Source organism: Lagopus leucura, unplaced genomic scaffold (assembly GCF_019238085.1).
Source record: "Lagopus leucura isolate 7727_CA_CO unplaced genomic scaffold, USGS_WTPT01 Super-Scaffold_100009, whole genome shotgun sequence".
In the NCBI taxonomy this organism is placed as follows: Eukaryota; Metazoa; Chordata; class Aves; order Galliformes; family Phasianidae; genus Lagopus; species Lagopus leucura.
Window position 1 is genome coordinate 8966448 of NW_024962266.1, and position 26038 is coordinate 8992485.

A 26038-nucleotide genomic window follows, 5' to 3' on the forward strand; every position below is an offset into this window, starting at 1 on the left:
TGATGTGGGTGAAACCCTTCTGCATTTATCAGTGGGAGTTCTGTTATATATCTAAGTTTCTGTTACAAATCTAAGTAACTCTCATGTATATGTATACATACATATATACATACATATACATATATACATACATATACAGAGTCACTTAGATTTACACAACACTTGTGAAGGAGGTAGACATGTGCACGAATTTAGTCAGATGCTTTCTATCTTTGCCTCATTTTTCACTTTGTATGTGTGAAACTTGAACCTCATCTAGTCCTATGCCTGTAATACTCTTACGCTCTACTTTTACTTGTAAGTTGTGCAACACTCCACAGCCTCAAAGGATAACTTACATTTCATTTACTAAATGCTATGCTTCTAGTTTGCTATGAATAATACTCAGACTGAGTTGAGCAAACATAACTTCTAGCAACACAACATGAACTTGCTTCAGAGTTGAAGACCATCATCACTGCTACTTCAAGACCAGATTTTTCAATAGACTACAAAAAAAAAATGAAGGATTTATAAAATACTTGACAATGCTGTTTGATATCTCTTTCCCCTACATAAACAAGCACAAAAGTTTTTGTTTTTTTTTTTTTTTTGTCTGCTTTTTAAATGAAGTTGGTATTTCAATCAGTGAAAGGCATAAAAAACACCTTCCAGCTGCTGTAGCCCTACTGGGTCATAATGCAGAGAACAATATTAAGAAAAAATAAAAATAGGTACCCGTATCATCTAACTTATTCCCAACTGCCCTTACTCCTAACTTTAGGCACCTAAGTTGAAGGCATAAAAGGAAAAGATGCAGTGTCCTAACATGTTTATACTGTTCCCTGTTTTTTCCCCACCGGTTTTTAGTATCTTCACATCGTATCAAGTTCTATTTCAGTGCTGTTTTCTTTGGTTGTTCATCGCTTTTTTCCCCCAAACTTTTGCATTTAATTATTTCTTATAAGCTTATTTAATAGAAAATTCCTTTTTTTTATTAACACAAAAAAACTATATTTTAAACTCTGTCTTAAATTTCTTTTTTTTCCTTGGGAAATTCTAGGCACTTAATATCATACAATGAAGTTATTATTTTCATACCATTTACTAACCAATACTGCAGTATGTATTAGCATTCAGTAATATGTTACCTTCACTTCACGGAAAGAAAAAAACATTTCCCTGAATTCTTGATAGCAGTATTTTATACCCACTCTATCACCCTATCAGGTGAGAGCTCCCCTGAAAGTGCAGGCGGTGACTGGAGTTTATATGCATGTTTTGGAACTCCCTTCTGTTTCCAAGAAAGTTCTGCTTCACCTGTTTCAACTCGTCTTCCTTCAGTCTCAGTAGTTTCTTTACAAGCAACCTGAGATCTCGGTTTTAGCTGTCCTTGTTCAAGTTCAAAACTCAAAATAAGTGAATCAACAAGAGAGTCCAATTCATCTAAGTTCATAAACGGCATTGTTGTTTTCTGGAAAGGATTGTTTGCAGAAGCAGAAGACAATGCAAGTAAACTGAAATAATTGTTAAAATATCCAGCTATGATAGAAATCTCTCCCGCAAAGCTCCTGAGCTGGCTCGTGTTTCTGAACGACCCTGTGAGAAACAAAAACAGAATGAAAGGTAGTATTCCACAAGAAGAGACCAAGCAGCCTTCCTTCTCCTTACTATACAGATCGCCTTTAGTCTACAAGTTATTAGCTAGGTAGGTAATAATTCAGGTAAATACCTTGTAAGGTAGAAGAAACAATCTGATGCACTTCAGATAGACACCGCTCCAGTTCCACATATTTCGCAGCGATGTTAGTGCTTCTCTTTATTTCCTGAGATAGCCATTCTTCTGCTAAGTGAGACTGTATTCTTTCCTGTATTAACAAACAGTAATTTAAAGAGACCCAAATACACGACAGCAATCCTTAATAGTTAACACACTGTTCCAGACTTAGTCACACAAAAGTAGACCATTGAAACACTGAATAAAAGGGATGTTAGATTATTGAAAAGCTCTGGGAAGAAGTCTTGACAGGAGGGAAAACAAACAAGGTAACTAAAATCGCAAGAAAGGCTTGGTTCTCAGAAGGTAGATTAAGTTCTCTCCCCTAGCTTTTAATTCAAATAACCAGCAACAACAGCAATTAATTATTGCAGTAGTTACCCAGTTTCACTAAAATTTCTGAACTTCAGGCCATTAATGAACAAAGACAGAAGAATATATAAATAACCCTAGAAACAGTAAATAAAATCAAGCACTTTTAAGTGGAAATGCAGTGGCCAGAAAAGCTGCGGTGTTCTAAACACAAGAATGCCCTTAAGGGAAGAAGTGGAATATGAAAGTTTATGAAAGTTATGTAAGTATATGAAAAGTTATCTCACTTTTTTTGTTTGTTTGTTAAATGCACCTTTTTAGTTTAAAATCCAATTTCAAAGCACAAATCTGGTGAAATATTTTACTTACCTTTCTGCAATGAGAGACATTACTTTCAAGGAATCTGGCTAAAGCCAAAGCATTGTCCTTAATTTGACTTTGAATCTACAAAGGAATATTACATAGTACATTTGAGTCAAGGCACAGGAGAAGTACAACAATATTTCAGAAGCAGAACAAAGAGCACACCAATATGGATAATACTTAAAAGCAAAAGCAATTTTTTGCAACATAAGATGGAATTTTTAAAAATAAAATGGTTTACGTTGTTCTCCACCAGTTAACATATCTGCAAAATTTCATGTAAGTCCTTAATATAGGAGAACCAAATGAGCAAACTTAAGTGTCCATTAAAGAAAGGTTCTCCTATAATTATTATGCCACTGCCATTTTAAGCAGTGGTATAAGCTCAAACTCTTGTGTTCTCTCTCTGACTTCACAGTAGCTGGAGACATCAGTTAAAACATTATTTAACCACAAAGCATAGACAAGGCTCCTGCCAGTAAAAAATAACCTGCAGCAAGTGTGATTTGGAACGCAGTTTGTACAACTCCTTTTGCTAGAAACATGAAAAAAATTTCTGCAAGACTTCCATCTCTCTTATCTCATACTTCTGCTACTCACTGTAAATTTATTCCACACAAACTTTCCAGAAAGAACTACAGAAGAATAAAGCAATATGGTAAAGCATCTCTAAAAACACACCAGTAATTTCTAATTTTAATATTATCTCACCTCATTTTGTGGATATTGTTTCACTAGTTCTTTCTGCATCATTCTTGCTTTTTCTTGTACAGTGTTTGTAAGCAACTCCAACCCCGAGCCTACTCCATCGTAAACAGCGTGTATAAAGTCCTTGTAAAGCAGAGAGTCAAAACATGATTAAAGGAACTCATATGGCCACGTGTAACACTGTAACACAAAGGAAAATGCAGCAATGACAGCAGAGTAGCAAAGTTCCTGGCTGCAGCAAGTGAGTACTTCCTCAAACTAAACAGCCATAGGCGCAGAAACTAAGGGGAAATTTGCTTACCCTTGAAAGGCCTCAGATATGAAGGGATCTCCAGCAAGATACCCTTGCCTCCACTGCCAACCCTGAAATGCAGTTAGCATTTCCACTACACCTTGGAAACAAAATGGACTTTCCATAATGGACTAGAAATACACTTGTTTTTGTTTTTGTTTTCTACGCAATTGTTCATTGCTGGCCTATTTGGCCAAGTGTGATTCTCGAACAACAGAGGCTCCTTTTAATTTTATTCAGATTTCTGAAAATTCAGTGTGTTATCAACAGAGACTCTTGATAAAAATATTGAACTTGTTGAAATGTGCCTACTTGTATGAACTCAGTGCAGATGCAATCCTGAAAGTATACCATTCTTATTTGTGCATGAAAGTTGTACACACTTAAAAGTTCAGAACTTCTTGATTGTGTGATTTGGACATGTTTGGTAGTTTTGAATTTTATTTTTTCTCTTCCAGTACTACAAGTATGAACATATACTCATCTTCATAAAAATAAAGTATTAGATGAACTCAAAACTTTATTCCATTTCTTAAATTGTTTAATGTAACCATCAGACTTACAATCACAACTACTCAAAACAACTGTGAACGTCAACACTAAAATTACTTCATAATTAGGTCCTACTTTTTAAGATACATAAGAGTAAAGAAAACAAGAACTCCTCAAAAGATATTGTTTGGGACAAGCCTTCGTGCTCAAGTATTTCTCGTACTTACCTAGAAAGTCATTATTACTATTAAACTTTTTCACCTGTAAACTGACTGTAGAAATAGTGTTCTCTTCAAAAAAGGAAATATCAGTTCTTGTGAATACAGCCAGGTGTCCTATGCATTTCATCGTCTGTTTTACTGCTTCGTTGACTTTGCTCTGTGCTTCTGTTACCATTGAGGATATATCTGAAGAACATCCCTTAGAAATAAAAGCATGTCATTCATTGAAACTAGAAAGTATATATGTTCAAAGAGCACACACTTTGTGTAGTGCAAGTTTGTAATGCCAAATAGCTCATTGCATTTTCAGCTTCATATTTTCCCACTTGCACCTGTTTCTCTACTGCAGATAGAAGCCAATATCTCATAACCTTAAAGAGACATGATAATATTATACTAAACACTTTTAATAGAATTAGCCTTCAGGCAGCTTGTAATGCTGTATCATGATGAAAAGCACAGCAGTGACAGCTAGACATTAGGCTGTTTTTAGCATATATAGTTAACATTACTTTAATACACAGGATTTCTCTACACAGCAGCTGAGCCACATTCTCTTTTTTCCCAAGACACATACTTTACCTGCAACAGTAACTGTAAATAACCTCCCAAGTTCTTTACTTCCTGTTTTATTTCTTCATTAGTCTTCATAGATCCAATGCACTTCTGCACATTGTTAAGCCAAGTCTTGATCAGTACCACAAGCTGGTCAAAAGCAGAGGTAATTTTGATGCCGTACAAATGAGCATCATGGTCAAGAGAGATAACTACAAAAGAAATAGGAGATTTTCAGAATGTCTCCTCAACAAATGGAAGTAGGAATGTTTATTCTTCCCATCACCTCACATATGGTTGCACATCTGAAAGGCAATTCACCGGTAACGTTTATCTTAAAGGTTATGAAAGCCAGACTTACAATTTTTTTGACAGTCTTCATCTTGCTGCTCATAGGCTTTAGAAATGGCAGAAACTCCTGAAGAAATTGTAAGCAAATTACTCAGGAGATGATCAGCAATGCTCTTTCCTCCTTCATGATTCTGTTCCAGTAAATCTAAAGCTGAACTTATAGCTTCTTTGCAAATTCCCGGAAGAAGAGAATCAAAAAAGTTCGGACATATGCTGGATTTATTCTGTGCACCTGTACGGTATAAATTAAAATACATAGGCATGAAACTCCACAGAAATAAGCAGACAGAAAATCTAACCATTGTGCATTGTTTCTTTAGAAATGTTTAACTGCCAGACATGCAAGTTTAAAAAAAAAAGTGTATACACAATTCTGCACAATTTTTAGGATTAGTCAGTACAGATTTCATAGTGAAATTCTGTAACGTAAATCCAACATTTCCAACAATGGAAAACATAGACAGAAAACGAAGAAAACAAGCCAACCTACAATAACTACATAAGCACATTTGGAAGACTGAAGCATCTGGGGAAAAACAAGATTTATAAAACCTGACAAAGAGCCAGGGCAAACCTTAGCAGCTAAACGAATAGCAAAGATCCAAGCACATTCTCCAAACAACTGTACCAGCATTCAGCCACTGGCAGTTTGTTTCTTGAACTATCATCATTCTCCCGTAAACCTCCAGTTAAGCGTAGTAACATTGCAAGTAAAACTCTCATTAAGAAAAACAAAAAAAAACAACCCAAAAAAGCAGTTTCAAGTGGTGGTTAGAAGCTTTTATCCTAAGAAAGCATAACTATAGAAACAAAGAAAAAGATCCACTGTTAACAGATTAGCATTCTGAGCATAGATACATTACGATCGGGACACTTTCCATTTTGTCCCCCATGATTATTGCAAGTTCATGCATTATACTAAGTAGTATTTCCAAGTTCTCAGTATAAAGTGAACAGTGATCTGCCATACAAATACCTGATATATAGGATGCTCGTGTGTTCTGCATTGGCTGCAACTTTATACCAGACAAACATCCAGAAATTCTCTTGTTCTTCATGAAACTCCTACTTCTGGAAAGGATGAGTGTCAATATATTAAGAACTTAAAGTATCTCACTCCAAGTTCTTACTGAAGGATCAGTGAATGTTAATATCCACCAGGCAATTGTGTGTATATATATATTTACATATACACACACTTTCAATTCGTTGAACTCGTTAACACAGAACCCGAGATAGCCTGTCCTTCTTGCTCCCTTGCACTACACAAACACCAACACCAAATCTTAGCTTAACACATGGAATTCTATTTCATTCACCAGTATGCATGACTGACACAAGCCAGCTGCTGACAATGCAGCAAGGAAGCCAGTTTCTCTTTGTTTTCTCATTTGGTTGTTTCTAGAGGCAGAATGAGGACAAGTACACTTCTGAGGTTCAAGAATACACACCTACAACATTAGGATACTATCCAGAAGCTTCAGACAAGGCAAAGTGTTCCAACATTATTTAATATTTAGACTAAAAAAAAACCGTTTATTCATTGTGTTCTTTTCAGACTTGTTTACTTGGAATGATCACCATTTTACCATCAGCTGAAGCGACCTGCTTTACAGCAAAATAACAATAATCAGCTGCAACCCACTTGCAGAGCTGTAAGGAAGCATCAGTTAGCATTCGTATTACAACCAACAATTTGCACAATTCTAGAATCACAAACACTGTTACAAGACTGAAACTTCAAACACAAGGTTTTCAGATCAGCTGCAATTCATTTTTAAAAAATATTGCTGTTGTATTAAAGAGCCATGAGTAAAACCTGAACAACAATATATTTTGCTCCGTACCGATACCTAAAAACTTGATTCGCAAAGCCTCACACACGTTTTGGCCAAATGCACTTTTGGGTCTGGGGGAGCCTCTTTTCCCTTTATTTCTTGTCCATTTTGGAAAAATAAGATAATGGGCAAATAGAAGATCTCACTAACATGGTGTATGGGAAAAGTAAGGATGGTAACAGCAATTTAAGTGCCTATTCACGACAGCTTGTGCGACTAATTGAACACGCATTGTACCTTACATCAGGTTCTCCGCAGGTTAATCAAAAATCCTATGCTAGAGGTAAATTGATCAGTTTCTGGAGATGGCTCTGAGAAGTTAATTAAGAACAGCTTTTATCATCAGCTGATCGTCAACCGTTACACACAAAGCCTGCTGGCACTGATTACTCATCCATTGCTTTGCACAAGCTCAGAAATACTACTGTTTCATCTTCCAAACTGCTTCAGTGAGAATGCAATTCTTATTATTACATTGACAACACATTGCATATTAAAACACATTTCGCAAGGGAACACAGTAAAACACAGTAAGATTTCACACTTAGTATTAACCTCCCCATTCCTCACATACGTTTTCTTTTACATTAATTTGGTTTTAATTTAATTTTTCATCTAATTTGTAGGTTTGGCATTATGATAATCTAAACCAAAAAAATATAAATAAAAGATTGAGTGGCACAGAAGTATAATTATGCAAAGTAACTTCTGATTTGCATTGAACAGTGGTGAAGGAATTCCAAATGATCACCTTCTTCCGGAAAGAGAAGAAACTGAGGCATCTGAAAGGTCAGGTTCCCACTCATCAGCAGGGTCATAAAATACATCAGCAGCTTTATTGCTATCATTACTCTGGGAAATATAGGAAACAGAGGAGAAGGAAGGTTAAGTAGAAACTGAGAGATAATAAAGCACACAATACCAGGATGAAGACATCATGCTCTGCTGTACAGCAGTAGATTTAATCACAGAACCACAGAATTGTAGGGGCTGGAAGGAACCTCCAGAGATCATTGAGTCCAATCCCCCTTAATGTTTTACTTTTTGTTAGGAAATGTGTAATTTAAAAAAATAACTAACTGACATTTAGGTTGAGATGCAAATTTTTAAAATGCAAAATGAAACAAGAGACATATAGTGAAGACACTCTGCTGTTCAGCATCTTCAGATACAGGATACAGGAATACCAAGTAAAAATCTTCCCAGCTCTCTCCATATGACAACATCTATTCAAATTCCGCGTATGTAATTCACACAAAAGCAGATATAAAAATAAATAAATTTGTAGTGGTTTTAGCCATATTTTTGCATTTGACACAATCTCTGCTTTTGTCAAGAGTCAAACAGATTTTAGTAATAAACACAGTATACTTCTAGCACTGGAAATTTTTGCATCTCTCAGAACTACATTGTAAAGGAATGTTTTCTCTTCCATTGTTTTCTGGTTTTGCTTTGTTATTTATTTTTTCCCTTTTGATCAAGGCAGGGAAAGAATTTAAATTTCTGATATACATATATCAAAAACCAAACATACATATACAACAAATTAGATAATATACACACACACATATAGGTATATATTGAGGGTTTTGTTGTGGTTTTTTTTTTTTTTTTTAAAACCAAAAAAAAAAAAAAAAAAAAAAACCACAAACCCAAGACTCTCCTTATATGATTACTGCAATATCTTCAACAAAATGTTACTGCTCATTAGTTAGTGGATTTGCCTAAGTTCTTACTGACCTCATAGAGTTCTTTCATAGCTGCTAGTTTGCATTCAAATTTCTCCAGGCTCCAGAAAGTTGCTATGCGCAGTTTGATGTTACGAACCTGTACTTGGACAGAAGACACCAATCCTGTTTTATCATCAATTTTGTCATGCCTGAGAATTTGAGGAAATAAGAAAAAAAAAAAAGTAAATATGAAGTACCTGTAGGTAGATCATACAGAGACGAAACATTTGATTACAAGCCCAGTAATAGTTTAGGACACCATGTTTCTTATAAAATACAAATATTAGTTTCCATTTTAAATACATTTATATTTAAAAGAGAAAAAAAAAAATCCTTGCAGTCATAACCCCATACTAATTCCTAGGTCTCAAGAAACTCGAAACCAAATATGTGCTATAAATTTCTGTTGCCAGAAACATCTGAAAGCCACAGTAAAACACCCACTCATCCCTACTATTGTAGCCATGTTTACTGCAGAGATTCTCCTGCACTGTATCTGCACTCCTGCTAAGGATATCTGGCCATTATATAGAAACAACTGGTCTCAAGTGCTCAATATCCAGTGCATGCATGCCCTCAGGTTTTCACTTCAAACTACCCCTATTGGGTTAAGTTTATAGGGCTACATCATAGTGGCTGACACATACGTCCTGGTTCAATTTTGCCCAAAATTAGAATAATTTCCATTGAAAAAACATCTCCAAGATCAGAAGTTTCATCAAAATGAGTGATGTATTTCATATGCCTTCGGACCTCTCTGATACGTGAGCTGACACACGATGGACGTAGGCATCATTCACCCCCAAAGCATGCTTGATCCAAGATGAACTGCCTAACGTAAACGTAACTTGATTTCAAAGTAACACAACTAAGTTACACATTCCTCCAGAGCTAGGTGGGAAAAGTGATCTGTCATCTTCAGAAATCTGTTCAAAGAACATCAAATAGCTGATTGCACTTCTAGAATCCCCACCACATGCACTTATAACCAGGTCACTCAGACACTTACCTGTTAAAAACAGTGTTTTTCCCTAATTCACTACTAATGGTGTTGGCCTCTTTGATCATCACAGATAACTTCAAAGAATTCCAGCTAAGAGGAGCTAATGAAGAATAAAATGTTTAATAACATACATAATGATCAAGTAGTGTAATGCAACAACTTAAAGGTTTAAAACACAAAACAAAACCACACATGGCATCTTGTGTGGAATTTAACCATTTAGCTGCTCTGCATTTTCTCAGTAAGGAGGGGAGAGGAAAAAAAAATAAACTTCCCAGATAGACAACACTTGGAAAAAATAAAAGAAAAATCAACCAAGAGAAGGGTATGTAAAAAATAACAACTTCACATCACATACTATAGAGTAAGCTAATCTGATACAGGAGACTAAACAGAAGCAATTGTTACTCCAGTTTCTCCAGTGGATTAACTCCTAACTAGTTCAGCCAGACTGAGAAAGAAATCTTAAGTAATTAGGGTAAATATAGACTAGCTGGGAACCCACCAAACCACCCTGAGATTTTAGCACTGTCTCGGAGCCATTGTTTCAGAAAAGTAAAGGATGGTAGCAGCCATAAGACTCTTAATTTTCATGTTTGTTAAAAAAGCATTGGAGGAAGAAAATCAGTTCAGGATCCACACTCATTAAATCCAAGTCAACTGTGCAAAAGAGAAATTACTGCTCCTGCAACATTAAGTACATACTTACTATTCACAGTTCTATTCCCACTTGCACGATTCTTCTGAAGGTTTTGAATTTCTTCAGCAATCTTCTGTTTCTCATCTTCTAGAGCTTTAAGTATTTTTGCATGATGAATAGTATGATCTTCCAAAGCCTAAGGAAGAGAGAAAAAAAAGATGGTATGAATCTCAAGAGTGCTTACTTATGTTTATACTTAGTTTTTCTGCTGTTACTTTAAGGACTTCTGCAACAGAATCAAATGCATCTTCCACATCTGCCATCAGTATGTAACCCTTCATCTTCCATCTTTGGCAGGTTTCTTGTTTTGGTTAGATACTGAAACGTTTAAAAGAAATACAGAAATAAAAGAGAAGTAGCATAAAAAACAAGCAATGAAATAGTAGTTGTTGCAGAAATCAGACACATGAACACCAGTGTAAAAAAGACTAATACTACATTTATTCTTAAGAGACCTTACTCTCTTGTTTTATAAATACCTGCTTAGTAGCTAGGGTCTCCATTTCCAAGCGCTTCTTGTTGAAGTGTAGTTCTAGCTCAAGATTTTGCTTTGCCTTCTCTAATTCCTGTATTTTACTTGCAGCCTTTTGATTGTTCAGTTCTTGCACTTCCTTCTTACGAGATTCTTCCCTCTAACATAATCAAGGACAGACAGAAAGAGGTATGCCACTGCTAAAGTATTTCTGATCCGCTCCCTAAGCGGATATTAAGGTTTATTTTCACTTCAATACATTGAGAACAAGCAGCCCCTATTGAGAACAACACATACTAGAATAATACAACTTAGAAGACATACAGAATAAAATTTTGTATCTATGTTAGTTCATATACGAGTTACACTTCCATCAAATTTACACAGGATTATTTTGTTTCATGACTAATTACACATATTATTACACAATTATAATTGATAATTATATAATTATAATGCATTAAAAATTATATACAGCAAAATTTCTAGGATAATTCTGAAGAGAATACCTACTTAACTTCTTGAGTTAATAATCGTGACTTCATTTTTGTATTTATTTTCTAAATGAAGAACAAGGGTCAGCACTCCCTAAGATATAGTTACAGTATGCAAGACAAGAAGAGAAAAAAAACAACAAAAAAACCCATAATATAACACACAACAAATACCTCCTGGCATACTAATGTTTTTGTTTTACTACCTTCTGATTTACTGTTTTATTGGTAAGTTTTCTATAAAAATGCAGTGGCAACTCACCACCTCTGCTTCCAGTGACTTTATTTTGCTTTCATAAGCTTCTTTTTGTGATGTCAGTTCTTGTTGAACCATTTCTTTTGCGATTTGGACACTTTGCATCATTTCTTCCTTGGCTTTGAGTCGTGCCTCTTCAATTTCTGATTCAAGCCTAAAAGTACACATTTAGAATGCTGGCTTTAATCTCTTACAGGCTGCATAGAGGTTAATCTTACCCACTTGTATTGTGACAGAAGGAATAATGCTAAATAGTCTCCAGTGTTAACAGTTAAGAAGTATTTTACAACTTCCATATTTTACCTAGGTATTTCTCATTTCGTAGAGAAAATAGACACAGGTGGAAAGGGAAAAAGTATTTTACATTCTTCTTAACTTCCAGTTTTACTTCATTACATCTCTTTCACAAAATTAAGAACTGTAACAGAAACTCACAAAATCATATTAAGATGCAGAAAAGTATATTTTAAGTCAATGCAACTTGCAGTTTAATAATTCCCAAGAAAGAAGCAAGTAAGAATAACGTAGCCTTTTCTCAAATTCTCCAGCACCACATTTGACCCAAGTTGTAACATCGATCTCATTTTTGTAGAATATGTTTTTCAGCTTGTCTGAAATCTCACAAGCAGGTTTCTGACATTATATATTTGGGGATACAGTGCAACTGAAGAGATACACTAATTTGGGGATCTCTGTAGTTTAACCTTTTCTACAGTAGTGGCCAGCATCCTCGGCAAGTGGACTAAATTGTGGTATCACCTCTTAAAAGTAAACAGTAAACTTCAGATATGTCTGGAAGTTGTGTTCCCATTACAAAATGAGTTAATAATAAACATTCCATTTTCCAGTTTTCACATAGACCAGAATAATGAGTGGTCATAAGTTTCTTACCACTTCAAGCTACTTGAGAGTTGCAGTAACAACCGTGACTTAGTAAAAGGAAATAAAAGGAGGTACGCACTGTGCTCTCTGTGCAACAAGCAGCTCATTCTTCGCAAATTCAAAGTCTTTCGGACCATCGTGCAAAAGTGTAGTTCCACAGGATGGCCCTTTAATCTTCTGAACCTCTACTGGATGATTAAATCTGAAGTAATGATCTCCACCAAGGATCACTCGATCACCCTACAGGGGAGGAGAAAAAAAATTTATAATAACTTTTAGATTTACGGGCTTGAAACAGAGACGATAGGAGTAGAAATTGAGAAGAATTTAATTGTATCAGAGCCCTCTAAGAAAAACTGTACTCTGAAATTGGAATAAGAATACAGCTACAAAATCCACAGGTGCATACATTCCTCTGTTATGAAGTCAGCTACTCACATGATGCAGAACTGTTGGGTTTACAATGCAGTTCCCATTTATGTATGTCTTAGCTTCTCTCAGTGGAATAATACTCACATGGCCGGCAGTATTTTTTATAACACTGAAAACAACAAACATTTGTTACATCAGTAGCTTATGTTAATTGCAATAGACTAAAAATCAATACTTTATACAGTGTCTTATTTTCCTTTTTCTGGATGCAAATTGTCTTTGTATTGTTTAGTTACAACATTACACAAACATTACACAGTGAGAATTGTAAAGGCATTTCACTAAGTATTAAGTTCAATGGGAAAGAATTATCATACTCAGAATCATTAGATCAGGATCTTGTGCAAGATTTTTACACGAATAGAATAGATTTCAATACATTAATAAAACATACAACAAAATTGAACTGCTTAGCTTAATACCTTACTAAGGAGAAATAGAAGCAAGCTTCCTTAATCAGTGAACACCGGAAAAATTATCTTCTGTAGTTAGAAAGCCATATTTTGCTACTGCCAGAAGGAAGAGCAACTCCAAAAGCAAAGCCAAGATCAAAAGTACTTCCTAATTTGGCATAGATAATAAAAGAAAAAAAAACCTCAAAGAATACTACATACCAATGATCATCAGCAATTAGTACGCCAGAAAGCTGGATGTCATGTTTTGAATTTGCTGTATACCTTCCAACTGTAGTTTCTCCTTCTTTAATCATATACAGCAGCACTTCAGAAAGCTGGGGATCTTCATTCAGATTGACAAGGTTTGGTAAACGATTGTCCATTTTGAATGCAATTCCTGCTTTCTAGATAAAAGATGTCAGCAAAAAAGATTATTTTATCTATCCCAATATCTACATCATTCTGTTAATAAAAAAAAACCAGCATTGAGGAAAGCAAATCTTGAAAGTACTCTAATTCTTCTGCAAGGATTGCTGATGTCATCTTTCCTCTATTATTTGCTATGTAAAGTGAAGGGGAAAGTGAAAGAAAAAAAAACATACCTGCAATTCTTTTATATCTTCTAGTTTTCTTTTTTCTGCTTGCTCAAATTTCGCTTTCCAAGCCCTTAACATATTAAGGGAAAATATAACACTGCCTTAAGAACAAGTTTGAAGTATATAGATTTTACTATTTGCTATTTAAACACACGTTATTGACTACCTTACCTTTGCATTTCTGTCATGTCCCTTTCCTGCTGGTGCAATTTTATCCTCAGAGATGTTATTTCTTGCAAATAATGTCTGTATTTTTCAGGATCCCTGTTCTGAGCACTCTTCTGAGCTGCCTTCAGTTTTTCAATTTCAGCTCTCAGCTCTACATTAGGCAAACCAAAACCAAATAACAAAAAACTAGAGATACGATAGAGTTTAGATATTTCAGAACAATACTAGAATATTCATCCCGATATCTTAAAGACAAGCAAAACATCTTTCCCTATTCCAGGTTCTCAATTGTAGCTAAAGAGATTGTTGTACCTTTGTATAACAAAAATTAAAACAACTGAAAACACACAGGAGAAAACCACCCACAACTCACAAAGCAGCATAATGTTAGGAAGAAAAATATATCCTAGTAGCCTAGTTAAGGGTTTATACACAAAAAGCAGAGAGGAAAATTATTTTTAAGATTACAGAGCAGTTGAATAGCATGTATTAAGAAAAGTGAACACAACCAATACTCAAAGGTGAGTGTTACTTTGGGGGCACACCAAACTGCTATTTATAAAAGTATCCCTATTTTAAAGAGTTCACGAAACTGAAAAACTTCCTCAAAGATGATAGTGTCTGACTTTCTAAACAAAATTGATTAGAAAACATTTGAAGAGTAAAGAAATCAGTGGTCAGTCAGCACAATTATTAGTATTCATGTCTCTCAAGGAGCAGTAAATTTAATAGAAATGAAGAAAGGTCTTAAAGACTGCAGATGTCAACCTCACCTCTGATTAACTTGGCATTCACATCTTCATTTACTTTAGCCACGTTGATAATTGAACATGCTTGTTTTGCATAGCGAAGAGTGCTGAGTGTTTCTTCTGTACTGCTGGCAGCTGGACTTATTGTGGCAATCATAGCAGTTTGTGAATTTCCACCAAGGCTTTCTTTTAATAACCTTTATTTGATGGGAAATTAGAAGTACATCATACAAAATACCTGTATCTTGCTACTTTGAGAGTAGTTAGAGTGTGATTGTCAGCTAACTTAGAACACAAAGGTCATATTGCTCTTTACTTGATTCAGAAGGCTAGTTTATTTCTCCTTGTATGCCATTCTGGTGAGCAAGTTTCAGATGTCTAAGCAGAAAGGAAAATTGCTCTGGGTGCAGAAACATACAAATTGCTCTAAGAGCAAGCCACATGTTCAAAGTTTTTTCTTTACCTGAATATTACTTTGGAAATAGCACCATTATGGGGGAATAATTTTTCTGCTATGCCACCGAAGCACATGCCTCAGTTCAAATCATGTAAAACACTTCATAGCAATCCTGTCACAATTAACACTAGCAGCATTACAGAACTCAAGGTTTTGATGCATGACAACATAACAAGAGAGTAATTAAAAAATAGACCATACAAAATGCAAAAGAGATACAGAATTACTTCAGTGGTAAGATGGACTAGGAGCAGCACCAAAGTGAGGATGCAGTCCGATAGACGTACTAACATCTTCTGTAACACACACGGAAGAAGAGAGACAATAAGTGTACTAAGCCCCAAATCAGAGATTGAATAATTATACCTACCCAGCTCCTCCTACCAATCTACTTCCGCACAGAGGGAAAAGGAAGGAATAGCTTCTGAAAGGAGAATTCACAACCCAAGAAAACCTTTTACTGCCACATAAAAAAAAAAGCCTGGAGCATACATACCAAGTAAGGACAGATTCCCGGTAAGGAATGAAAGTTTTCTTCCCATTTCGTGACAGCTTGGAGAGTGCAGAAATGACTTTTCCAAGGGTTAACAGTGATTTATTAATACTCACACCCTCCTACACAAAGCAAAAATAAAAAACCTACAATTGTATTTGCTTGTGTGATGCTGTTGATTTACTCATGCTTATTTAATGCATACTGTATCAAATGTTACCACTGATTAAAAAACAAGATGCAAAAGTACTCTTCTTCTCTTGGAAATAAGAGACCCTGGTCTTTAATAGTCTTAAGAACTATTAACCTAACATAGGCAGGTTGACAAGTTGTCTCTGAATAGGAACTCTATTTATTTAAATTCCAAAAATGGCGAAGTCCCAACTGTGCAAAATCTGATTCACTAATTTGCAAGTCAGCTGCTCATGCTCATTCACTCTTACGCCTGTCAGAGGATCATTAGGCCTGCACAGCAAAGGGAGTGCTCTCCCGGGCGAGATCTGGCCTGCCATACAAATCAGTCAAAACACACTTTAAGGCTGCTTGCCCTCATTGGCAAAATACTGTACAAAAAACTTATAAGCATAAGGGCTACATGTCCTTTTATGACAACTCTTGTCCAAAAGCCTTGGTAGAGGAGGATATTTCAGAGTTAAAGGTTAGAGGCACTCTGTGAAGAAAATCTTTTTCCTCCCCACAGATATCAAGTTGTGATTTACCTTCAGCCTTTCTCCAGTGGTCTGAGCTGTAGAGCAGCATTCACTGCCAGCTAAATCAATTAGATTTACATGGCTGGTAAGCCTGTGATCACGTTGCTCTTCATCCACAAACTTTACCTGGAAAAATTGGAGAACTCTGCTTTTAACTCAGTATAAAATATCTGAGGACAAGCAGAGATTGACCAAGCTTTTCACTTTATAACAAATAAATAAACCAAAAAACATTAACATTACTATTTACTTTTTGACAGGATACTTTCATGTACATCCCATTAAGGAGATTAAGTCCACACAATGAACCATAGCATCAAGAGTTTACATGTGCATAATTGCATAAGCAAGAACTGCACAAAAACAGACATTTAAAACTACAGCTCAGTGCTCATGCTTGACTGTTGCCTCTATCATCTAAACAACCAGGGGGAAGATCTTAGAACTAATCCTGATAGAAGAAAATCTAGTGTTGTGAAGAGTGAGCTGAAGGATAACAGGGCTCAAGTAATTGGGCAGAGGACAATTAAGGACAATTAAAGAACAAAAAGCCACACCCAAGTTACTTGTAAATGAGAAAACTATCAGTCACTAGACTTCTGAGGAGCTCCACTTATTTTATCTCACTAAGTCAGTATTATCTCACTAAGTCAGGTTTTGTCTCTTAAGTACCTGTAAATCAAACAGGAAGTTGTAGTGCCTGTATCCCAGAGATGAAAGGATGACACGGGTGTCCTGAACTACTTAAAACCACTCCTAGATCTGTCAATCTAGGCGTATTTATATGATTTCTATAAATACATACAAGCACAGAGATAACAGAACATACTCAAAGTATGTGGAAAAAAAAAAAAAAAACAACACAACAATTTAACTATGTAGAAACCCATGTTAAAATGCATCCATTCATGTATACTTGCCCCATTTTCTAGGCAGCGCTCAAAACAATTTTCTACTATGTGAGTTGAACAGATAATTCAGAATAAAACACCCAGCAATACCTTGGTTTGTGTCATAACAAGAGTGAGGACAGAATGAGATCTAGAACTTTTGTCATTCATTACTGTAGCAGCTGTTGCTCTCTGCTTATTTCCCAGTTCAAGCCAACTCTGTAGGAGGAAAGAAAAAAAAAAAAAAAAAAAAAAATCAACTTTTTGGTGCACTCTGGGGAGTTAACTGCAGTTTAAAATATTTGCAAATCAAATTATTGACACAGATGATGGATCCATACGGGTGGAATCACAACTTCACTATATTAAGAGCATGATGTTTGTACGTGTCTGCTCAGCTCCAAGGCACAGGACTGGTGCTTGCTGTACTTTTACATCTGCTGAAACGTCAGAGTGCTGAGCAACCTGCAAACCTTTTTCTTCCCTTCCATGGAATTTTGCTTTCAGCAAAGGAATAAGGGAGTAGAAATACAACTGAACAACTCTTACCTGGATATCTGAGTAAGAACTGACAACATTCCTAAAGTGAGAGGAGGGGAAAAAATAAGATTCAGACTCGTCTTTCAACAATTTTACCTATTGTGTGCATTTTGAAATACTTCTTAAGTTAAGGAGAAAATACCAATACATCACAAAAGTTGCAGTTGTCCTGAGACTGCCATTGTTTCTAAGGACTGTAAAATAATTCTAATTGTATTATAGCCAATGGAAATACAGCAAGCCAAGCTAGACTGTGTGAAATTAAGATACTGTCTAATTCTCTGGTGAGCACAAAAACTTAGAATCTCAAGATAATAACACAGTATGCCAGGTCTATGCTGTGCATCTACTAAATCACAAATTGCTTAAGGTTGGAGGGGACCTCTGGAGATCATCTGACCCAACCTCCTGCTCAAGGAGGCCTCAAAGAACAAGCTGCACATCTAAACAGCTTTAGAAGATTGCCAAGGAGTGAGACTCCACAACCTCTTAGGGCAAACAGAGCCAGTGATGTCACTCACACAGTAAAGCAGCACTTTCTGATGTAGGAACTACTTCCGAGAATAGTTAAGACTTACACTGTTAGGTCTTCCACATATGGTCCTAACACTGGATGTTCTCTTACACGAAGCTGGAAAGAACATCAGAGGAAAAAAAAAAAAAAAAAGAAAACAACCTATTAAGTGTGCATTACTTAGAATTATCTTAGAAATAAGAGGCAGTTTCTGTACATGCTTAACACAAAGTCTCATGCTAGATTTTGTTGGTTATCATCATCTACAACAATGTTTTCAGGATAATAGCAACGGCTGAGTGTTTCTACCTGCACAAGAAATCATAGCAGTTGCTCTAGATTATAGCTCACAGAGCTACCTCCAAGAATATTTGGATAAAACTACAAAGTAACTACGATATTAAATTAAAGATTTATATTTAAAAAAACCACCACCAGTGATGCCGCAATATACGTTTTCAACTTAAACAGTTTGGCTCAAAACCACAGACAAAACTCAGCTGAATGTACACCTGCTGTAAACCATACCAGGTAGTCTTTACTTCTACCTGACTAGTTGACAACAATCTGTAGTTTTGGATAAATGACTTATTTCAACAGCAAGTCAAATACACTTTATCTTCTCTCCCAAACTAAAACTCACGGTTTACAAACAAGATTTGGACAGTGCACTGCTCAATACTGCCAAGCACAGAAAGCAGGTGGTTTTTTAGCAGGTGGATTTTTTTGTTGATGTTGTTTACTTTAGTTTTTTAATAAATCTAGCGTGATGAATTCCTTATATTAAAATGAGCTAAGCTAGTTTTCACTAACAATCCTTAACTAGTTACTTAGATTACTGAATGCCCCCATCCACCCCCATTCCAGTTTCTTAAGAAATAAAACAAAAGTAAAACCAAATAACAGCAACAACAAACAAAACAAAGGAACTTCCTGCCAGCCCTGGAACTCTAAGCAGTACATTACCCAGGGCAAAATACCTGCATGAAGTTAGCCATTTTTCCCTAAGCTTTTGCACAATACTTTTCTATACCTGAGCAACATAAACACACAAAAGAAACTAAGTGGATAGGAATTCTCCCTTTGCAAATAATTTTTTTATATAATATATAATATATTAATATATATATATTAATATATTAATATATATAATAATAAACAAATATTTTCAGAAGTGAATGGGCAAGTCAATAGAATCAAGAACTAAGGAGAGTGCTGGCTCAAAAGATGTTTTGAATGGTTTAAAAGCTGTTCTCAATGCTGTATATATTCATACATATACACATACATACACACAAAAGCCATTTATATGCCTTGCCACCCATCGAGTCATGCAAGCAAGGTTTTGTTTACCTTGAATCTTATTAGCAATCTGAAGCACTTAGATAACAAAGATAATCACTCATCCACTATACATGACCATTTACAAAAAAAAAAAAACAAAAAACACAACACTGTTTTGACATTGTGTATATATTTGTTTCTGAGGGCAACTTACTGGCTGTTTCTTCTGTCTGCTTTCAGCTTTGAAGACAAGGAGATCATGAATTTTCTCATTGTAAACTTCAAAATAGCTCATTTCAAGGTGATACAAGACCTAATAATAACAACAACAACAAGGTTCATTCATCTTGTCCAAGACACTTTCAAACGTTCTTTCTCCCTTGAAAACTAACACAGATGATGAGATCCTGCTGTCCATTATGATTCCCTAAGCTTACCACTGCTACACCAATTAAATTTGAGAGGAACAGAACGTAACCCTTCTTTAAGGCACTATGGAAATGGTCACAACTGCTTACTAATCCACTTAACAAGATTTGATTTGGATAGGAATTACAATCAAAAGAAACTGTGATCTCAATTAAAAAATCTCACCTTCTATTACAAAGCCCTCTCTGTCATACAGAGTTACGTACAAATAAAGGTCTATTCTCAAAACAGAGAAGGAAACATTACTTACAGCGAGATTTTTTAGAATGCTAACAATTCAGGTGGGGATAACTGAACTTTCCTTTAAGTAATTTCACCAGGAATACTGAAGTAGAAAATCAGAATTGGAAAACTCCTCAAGCAGATTTCAGACTGCTGTGGGACAGCACTAAAAGATGAATTCACATGCTTTAAATTTTATTCTATGTTACATTTTTTTAAACAACACTGTCACTAATGAAGCAAAACAAATGTTGATTTGGACTAGTCAAAGAAATCTGCTATTCAGAGCTACTAGCAGAAAGATTTGTATCAGCAATAAAATGTAGGCATCAATAAGCAGATAAACATGAGGGTATAAAGCAAAAGAATCAAACAGGTAAAGATACTGAACTGAACCACTCTACTCACAATTCTGCATAACCTGAGCTGCATAATCATCCTACCTGTTGCTGGTCCATCTGTGCTATCCGAGTGAAAAGATCTTCACAAAGTCTTGGAATTATCCCCCGGTCTTCACCAAAGCCCATCATCCTGTAGTTATTAAAAAATGTTAGTTTCATTTTCTAACTCCTTATAGCTAATTTTAATATTATTTGTACACATGGATTTAAAACATCACATGCTTCTTTAAGTACTAGAAGTAACTAGTTATGAAATAAACTTGATTTAAGTTGACAATTGTTTGAGCAGGGGGGTGGACGAGATTATATTTGAGATCTGTCATGATTTTCTTGACTCACCCCCTTGAGAAATGGGTTGAAAACACAAAGAGAAATTCTAGAACAACTGAAAAAGGACTATAAACAAGTACTATAAACAAGAATTTTATCTATTTATGTTTGATATCTACATGTATGTATACCATCCTCTGCATCCCATCAGTGTATAACTCAAGCCCTTCTCCCTATCCTAGTTGTTTCCTGTTCAACTCTGCCACAGCAGAAAACCAGCATTCCGTCCTGATTCAGCTACAGTCCAGAGACTAAGCTCACACAGCTACACAACATAGTTGTGAGAATACTGTTGCATATATAAGACCTGAGGACACAGTTATTACTGATACTAATTTCAGCCTTGCTAAAAATACAGAAAGGGTTGAAGGTAAGCGATTTTTTTTTTTTTTTTTTTAAATCTGAAAGCACAGGAAAAGAATACTATAAATAGGATAACAACTGCAATAGTACTGAGCATATCTTCTTCTAGGCCAAAGCAAGTAAATACTACAGGTACATTTTAAGATCCCACTTAAAAAGACAATCATGCCTCTGTGAATGTTACATATCTATGATTAAGAGAATAGAAACATCACATGATGCTAAATTGGATAAAAACATTTCGGATCCTCAACTACACATTTAAAATTTTAAAACACTTCACCAGAATTATAAAGAACATGGAAATGGTTTTAATAGATGTGTGGTTGAAAAGAAAAAGCTTTCCAGGCATTCTAGTGAAAAATACACACAAGGTACATAGGCTTGGCTATCAAATCCCAAAATACTATTTGTCTGGGATAGTGTAAAGTTTTTGGTTTTTTTTTTTGTTTGTTTGGTTGGTTGGTTGCAGTCAACATCAGATACATAAAAGCAAATACTGGGACAGTGTTACCTGTACTAAGTGTAAATATTAATGTCTCTCTGTTTTATTCTTTTAAAACATGTGACAATATTTAATACATTTTAATAGCTAATATATAGCACAATCTCTTTTCATACTTCACGTTGAATAGTAAGCCTGTAAGAATTGTATTTAGGAACTTACGTGTATGATTTTCCAGAGCCAGTCTGCCCATAAGCAAAAAGACAAGTGTTGTACCCCTCAAAAGCTCTTTCCAGTAGCGGCAATGCCAAAGTTTTGTAAATCATTTCTTGGCTTGCAAAGTTAGGATGACACTTGTCAAAAGACCAAAAAGAGAAGTCATAACTGAAGGTGTAGAGTTGGTTTGTGCTTGGATTTCGTACAGATGTCTCTGATCCGCTCATAGATACCACAGGGAGCAAGTTCTCATTTTTCTCTCTGAATGGAAGAACAAAAATAAATACAAAGATGAAAAAGGGTAAGCTACATTCCTTACATCAGCTTCTTCAGTTAATTTCTTCATGAAAATAAAAAGATGGGCAATCATCAGTTAAAAAAAAATTAAAAGCATTCAAGCTCAAAATACTTCAAATAATGACTACCTAAAGAACAGACTCAAGCTGCAATAAAACAAATTCAGCCTCTTAAAACCTTTACCTTGATGTAGAAATATTTGCTAATTTTGCTATGTATTAAACATTATTGAGCCTATGGAAAAATAAAAACCAAAAAAACAAGACGGAAACCAATATACACTGCTGTTGTTGTTCAACCCAATCAGCTCAGCTGGTGCTGAGCAGCTTTTCACATGCTCTCCCCTCCCAGCAGGATGGGAGAAGATGATAAAGCAAAGCAAAACAAAAAAAACAATGAAGTAGAACACATGGGTTGTGATAATAACATAATATGTATTCACAAACCAAGCGATGGACAACACAATTGCTCACCACTCACCAACCAGTGCCCAGCTACTCCCCAGCAGCAGCTGCCCATCCAGCCAACCCCCCTTAGTTTTTTCACATGACACTGAGTGGTATGGAATATCCCTTTGGCCAGCTTAAGCCCTGGTTCCGTTCCCTCCCATCTCCTGTGACCCTCAGCCCCTTGCTGGCAGGACAGCACCAGAAGCTGAGAAACTGAAATGCCCTTGGCTCTGTGTTTTAGCAACCGATAAAACATTTGTGTTATCAACACTGGTTTACTCGTAAAGCCAAAACACAGCCTCATATCAGGCGCTGTGAAGACAATCAACTCTGCCCCAGCTGAGTCCAGAAAAAAATATAGAAGGTATTAGGCAGCATCAGAGACAAGACTATGATACAAACCTGCTACTGAAAGGCCGCACACGCACAGCTACGACGACTTTACTGTTTTCTACTTTGAAAATATCTTTCTCAATGCTGTTGCTTTCAGCTAGAATTTCAGCATTCTCGTCTGCTTTTGCACTTCTACCCACAGGAGGAGAGCTTGTTTTCTTTCCTGACACAGTTGGAAGATTGGCTGTTTGTTTACTTGAAGCAGATAGAGATGACTTAACCTGAAAAGTGCTGTTCTTTGGTGTAAGCTTAAATTCTTCTGTCCAAGCTTTTGTTGGCGTCCTTGGTCTTTCCAAGCTGTTATGCTTTAACTGTTGTAACCTTGGCTTTCTATCCATTCTTCTTGTATCTCCTTGTTTGTTTAGCTGCTCTCCTGATATCTGATTAACATATTTTGAGGTAGCTATTTGTTCTGATATTGGCACTTCTTTTTCAAGTTTTGCATCAGCAGCGCTCGTCCTACATTTTGAGTGCACACAGCCACTGTTTTCAACATCGCCAAACAAATCCTTGCTATTAGACTGATAACTCAACTTTATAACTTGTTGACTCTCAGCTAACTTACAGCTTGGTTTAATATAACGGGTATCATTATTACTAATACCACGTTGAAGTGCAATCTTATATTTTCCTTCAGGATCAAAGACACTGTTTTCTGCACCAGACATGGTATTCCCATTAATTGTACTCTTTTCTACAGAGCCACTCTTCACACGCCTCTGCAGGGTAAGCCTTTTCTCCATTTGCTTATTCTCTGTGCCCTGGGGTGTATTTTTACCAGATTGTTCACTACTTGATGCCAAATTTTTGCTTGTTCTAGTTCTCCTCTGGAGCGTTAATCTGTCCTGAGGTTTCAGTGTAAGCGATGCATCATCCACATTTTTACAGGCCGAAATCACATAGGTCCTATTTGCTTCCTCAGACTTATTCTGAGAACGCGACAGAAGACTGTCCTGGTCTTCTTCTGATACCTTTGATGCCAGTTGCTGCTCCAACATTTTGCTGCTAGCTAAGGCATTTTGCGAAGCTATCTTCTGCGAAGTGGTAGTACATGGTACTTTATAGGTCTTGCTTACAGAAACTATGTGAACAGGCATTTTGTCTTCAAACAAGTTAACATGAGGACTACAGTAAATACAGCTGCTTCCTAAAATATTATACTTAGTTGCTTCTTCTCACAGAACCTGGAAAGATAAAGTAAGAATTTTATGATGTTTATGACAGATGTGAGTTATACTTCAGGGCACTGGCAGCTCCTCACATATACTGAAGTAAATGTATGTTCCCAGATATCAGTAACAATCAGCATCCTTTATTTTACATCCAGTACTTAAATACTAATTTATATTTGAGTGACTATTTTCACCAGCTATTTGACTCCTTTTATGGAGTTCTACCATTTGCTTCAGAAACATCAGAAAGAAGCAGCATCAGTGCAAAGACCAAAGGGATTACTTAGTAACAAAGATGAGCACAGACATAATCTCAGGCGAGTCCCACGGACTCCTAAGCAAAGGGAACATGAAGTCGTGCCTCCATCACTCAGAACTGCTCACACCTGTGGTGTTTGACAGATACCAACAGAACAACACCGTTAACAGCAGAACACTGCAAACAAAGCAGGTTCTACCGGGATTCTGATGCACAACATGAAACGTAGTAACAAAATATGTTAATAAAGATATTTCATACAAGATCTTATTTTAGACTACTCTATTCCATTCTCACACGGCAAAGGCACAAGACAACTAAGCCAAGGGATGAAAGAAAAGCGGTATGGCTATCGTCTTTTTCACATTACTCGTCTTAAAAGCAAGCAGACAACGAAATCACGCTGCTTCTCCCGCAGAGCGGGAAGCCGTACCCGCCCAGCCTCCACAGGAACACACCGTTACAGGTCCGCCATCACCACCCCCTGCACACCTGTCAGCTGCTACCAAACTGCCGTGAAATGCCAACAAGAAGTCACCCGCCTTTCGATTCTCCCAGAATCGTATCGTCAGCAGGCAGAAAAAGGGAGCGGACGGGGAAAAAAGGGATCTCTGGCGACGAGGAAGCGTCAGGCTAAGCGCTGCTCCAACGGCAGTTTCCTTTAACGCTACACTTCACAGTTACAGCTTTCGGAGCGCGCACCCTCAGCCCCCGAGCCGCGCCGGGACCGGCCGCCCCAGCAACGGCCCGTCCCCTGCGGGCAGCCTGAGGGAGACCCATCCCCGCTGCGACAGGAAGCGAAGCCCCGGCCCTCCCCTCGGCCGCCCCGCTCACCCTCCGTCTCGCCTCCGCGCGCCCCGACCACGGTTCGCGTCCTCCTCCCGCCCCGTTTGAATGTGCCGGGCCCGGGGGATTGGCTCGCGCCGGGAGCGGCGTCACGGAGGGGCGGGGCCGAGGCGGCCCGTAGTCTCTGCGCCGCCGGCGGCGGGGCCGGGCCGCGGAAAAGCACCGCGAGCGCCGCGCAGTCCGGGCGCCCCTCGCGCAGCACGGCGGCGGCACGAAGCCAGGCTGCGCCTCACAGCACGGCGGGACACGGCGCGCGCGGGGGAGCGCGTCATCGTCTCGTGACGTCTCTACAGAAGCACAGCGGGCGTTCCCTGAAGGCTGAAAACGTTTTACGACACGTTTGCTGCGTAAATTTCTAAGTACTGCGTTTAGAAGCAACTGAGACGTTTTTAAAGCGCCCAGCAGAGGGAGACAAAAGCCAAAGCAATGGAAAAAGATACCAACCGTCATTTCTCGAGCCTCAGTCTAAAACAACATAAAAAGGAAGTTTCACTTATGACCAACCTCCAACCGTGGACGATAAGTAGTAACATGTAGTAACACCAGCTATCCCAACACTTGCT

The 26038-nt window shown here is 37.0% G+C and overlaps 1 protein-coding gene across 1 annotated transcript; it reads right to left on the reverse strand.

Annotated features, from left to right (window-relative positions):
- Positions 1-974: 974 nt before the first annotated feature.
- On the reverse strand, positions 975-25925 carry KIF14 (kinesin family member 14). Its single transcript, XM_042873575.1, has 30 exons — positions 25280-25925; positions 23208-24369; positions 22066-22320; positions 20748-20835; positions 19868-19966; positions 18434-18486; positions 17865-17895; positions 17427-17534; positions 16435-16551; positions 15719-15837; positions 14790-14962; positions 14020-14167; positions 13855-13918; positions 13472-13656; positions 12864-12966; positions 12505-12665; positions 11550-11697; positions 10801-10953; positions 10331-10457; positions 9628-9721; positions 8629-8767; positions 7640-7740; positions 6027-6121; positions 5061-5282; positions 4727-4911; positions 4185-4343; positions 3143-3262; positions 2438-2512; positions 1712-1847; positions 975-1578 (listed from the first exon to the last, which is right to left on the reverse strand). The coding sequence occupies exons 1-30, from the start codon at positions 25923-25925 to the stop codon at positions 1184-1186; spliced, it is 5661 nt and encodes a 1886-aa protein (XP_042729509.1). The 3' UTR covers positions 975-1183.
- Positions 25926-26038: the final 113 nt, after the last annotated feature.

Excerpts from the sequence above, each read along its gene's own strand:
- KIF14 (XM_042873575.1), bottom strand. The coding sequence starts at position 25,925 with ATGACGGTTGGTATCTTTTTCCATTGCTTTGGCTTTTGTCTCCCTCTG. Across the intron at positions 22,321-23,207 it reads GTGCGGCCTTTCAGTAGCAG|AGAGAAAAATGAGAACTTGC; the intron begins GTTTGTATCATA and ends TCTTCCATTCAG. Across the intron at positions 16,552-17,426 it reads TTGTTATGACACAAACCAAG|GTAAAGTTTGTGGATGAAGA; the intron begins GTATTGCTGGGT and ends CAATTTTTCCAG.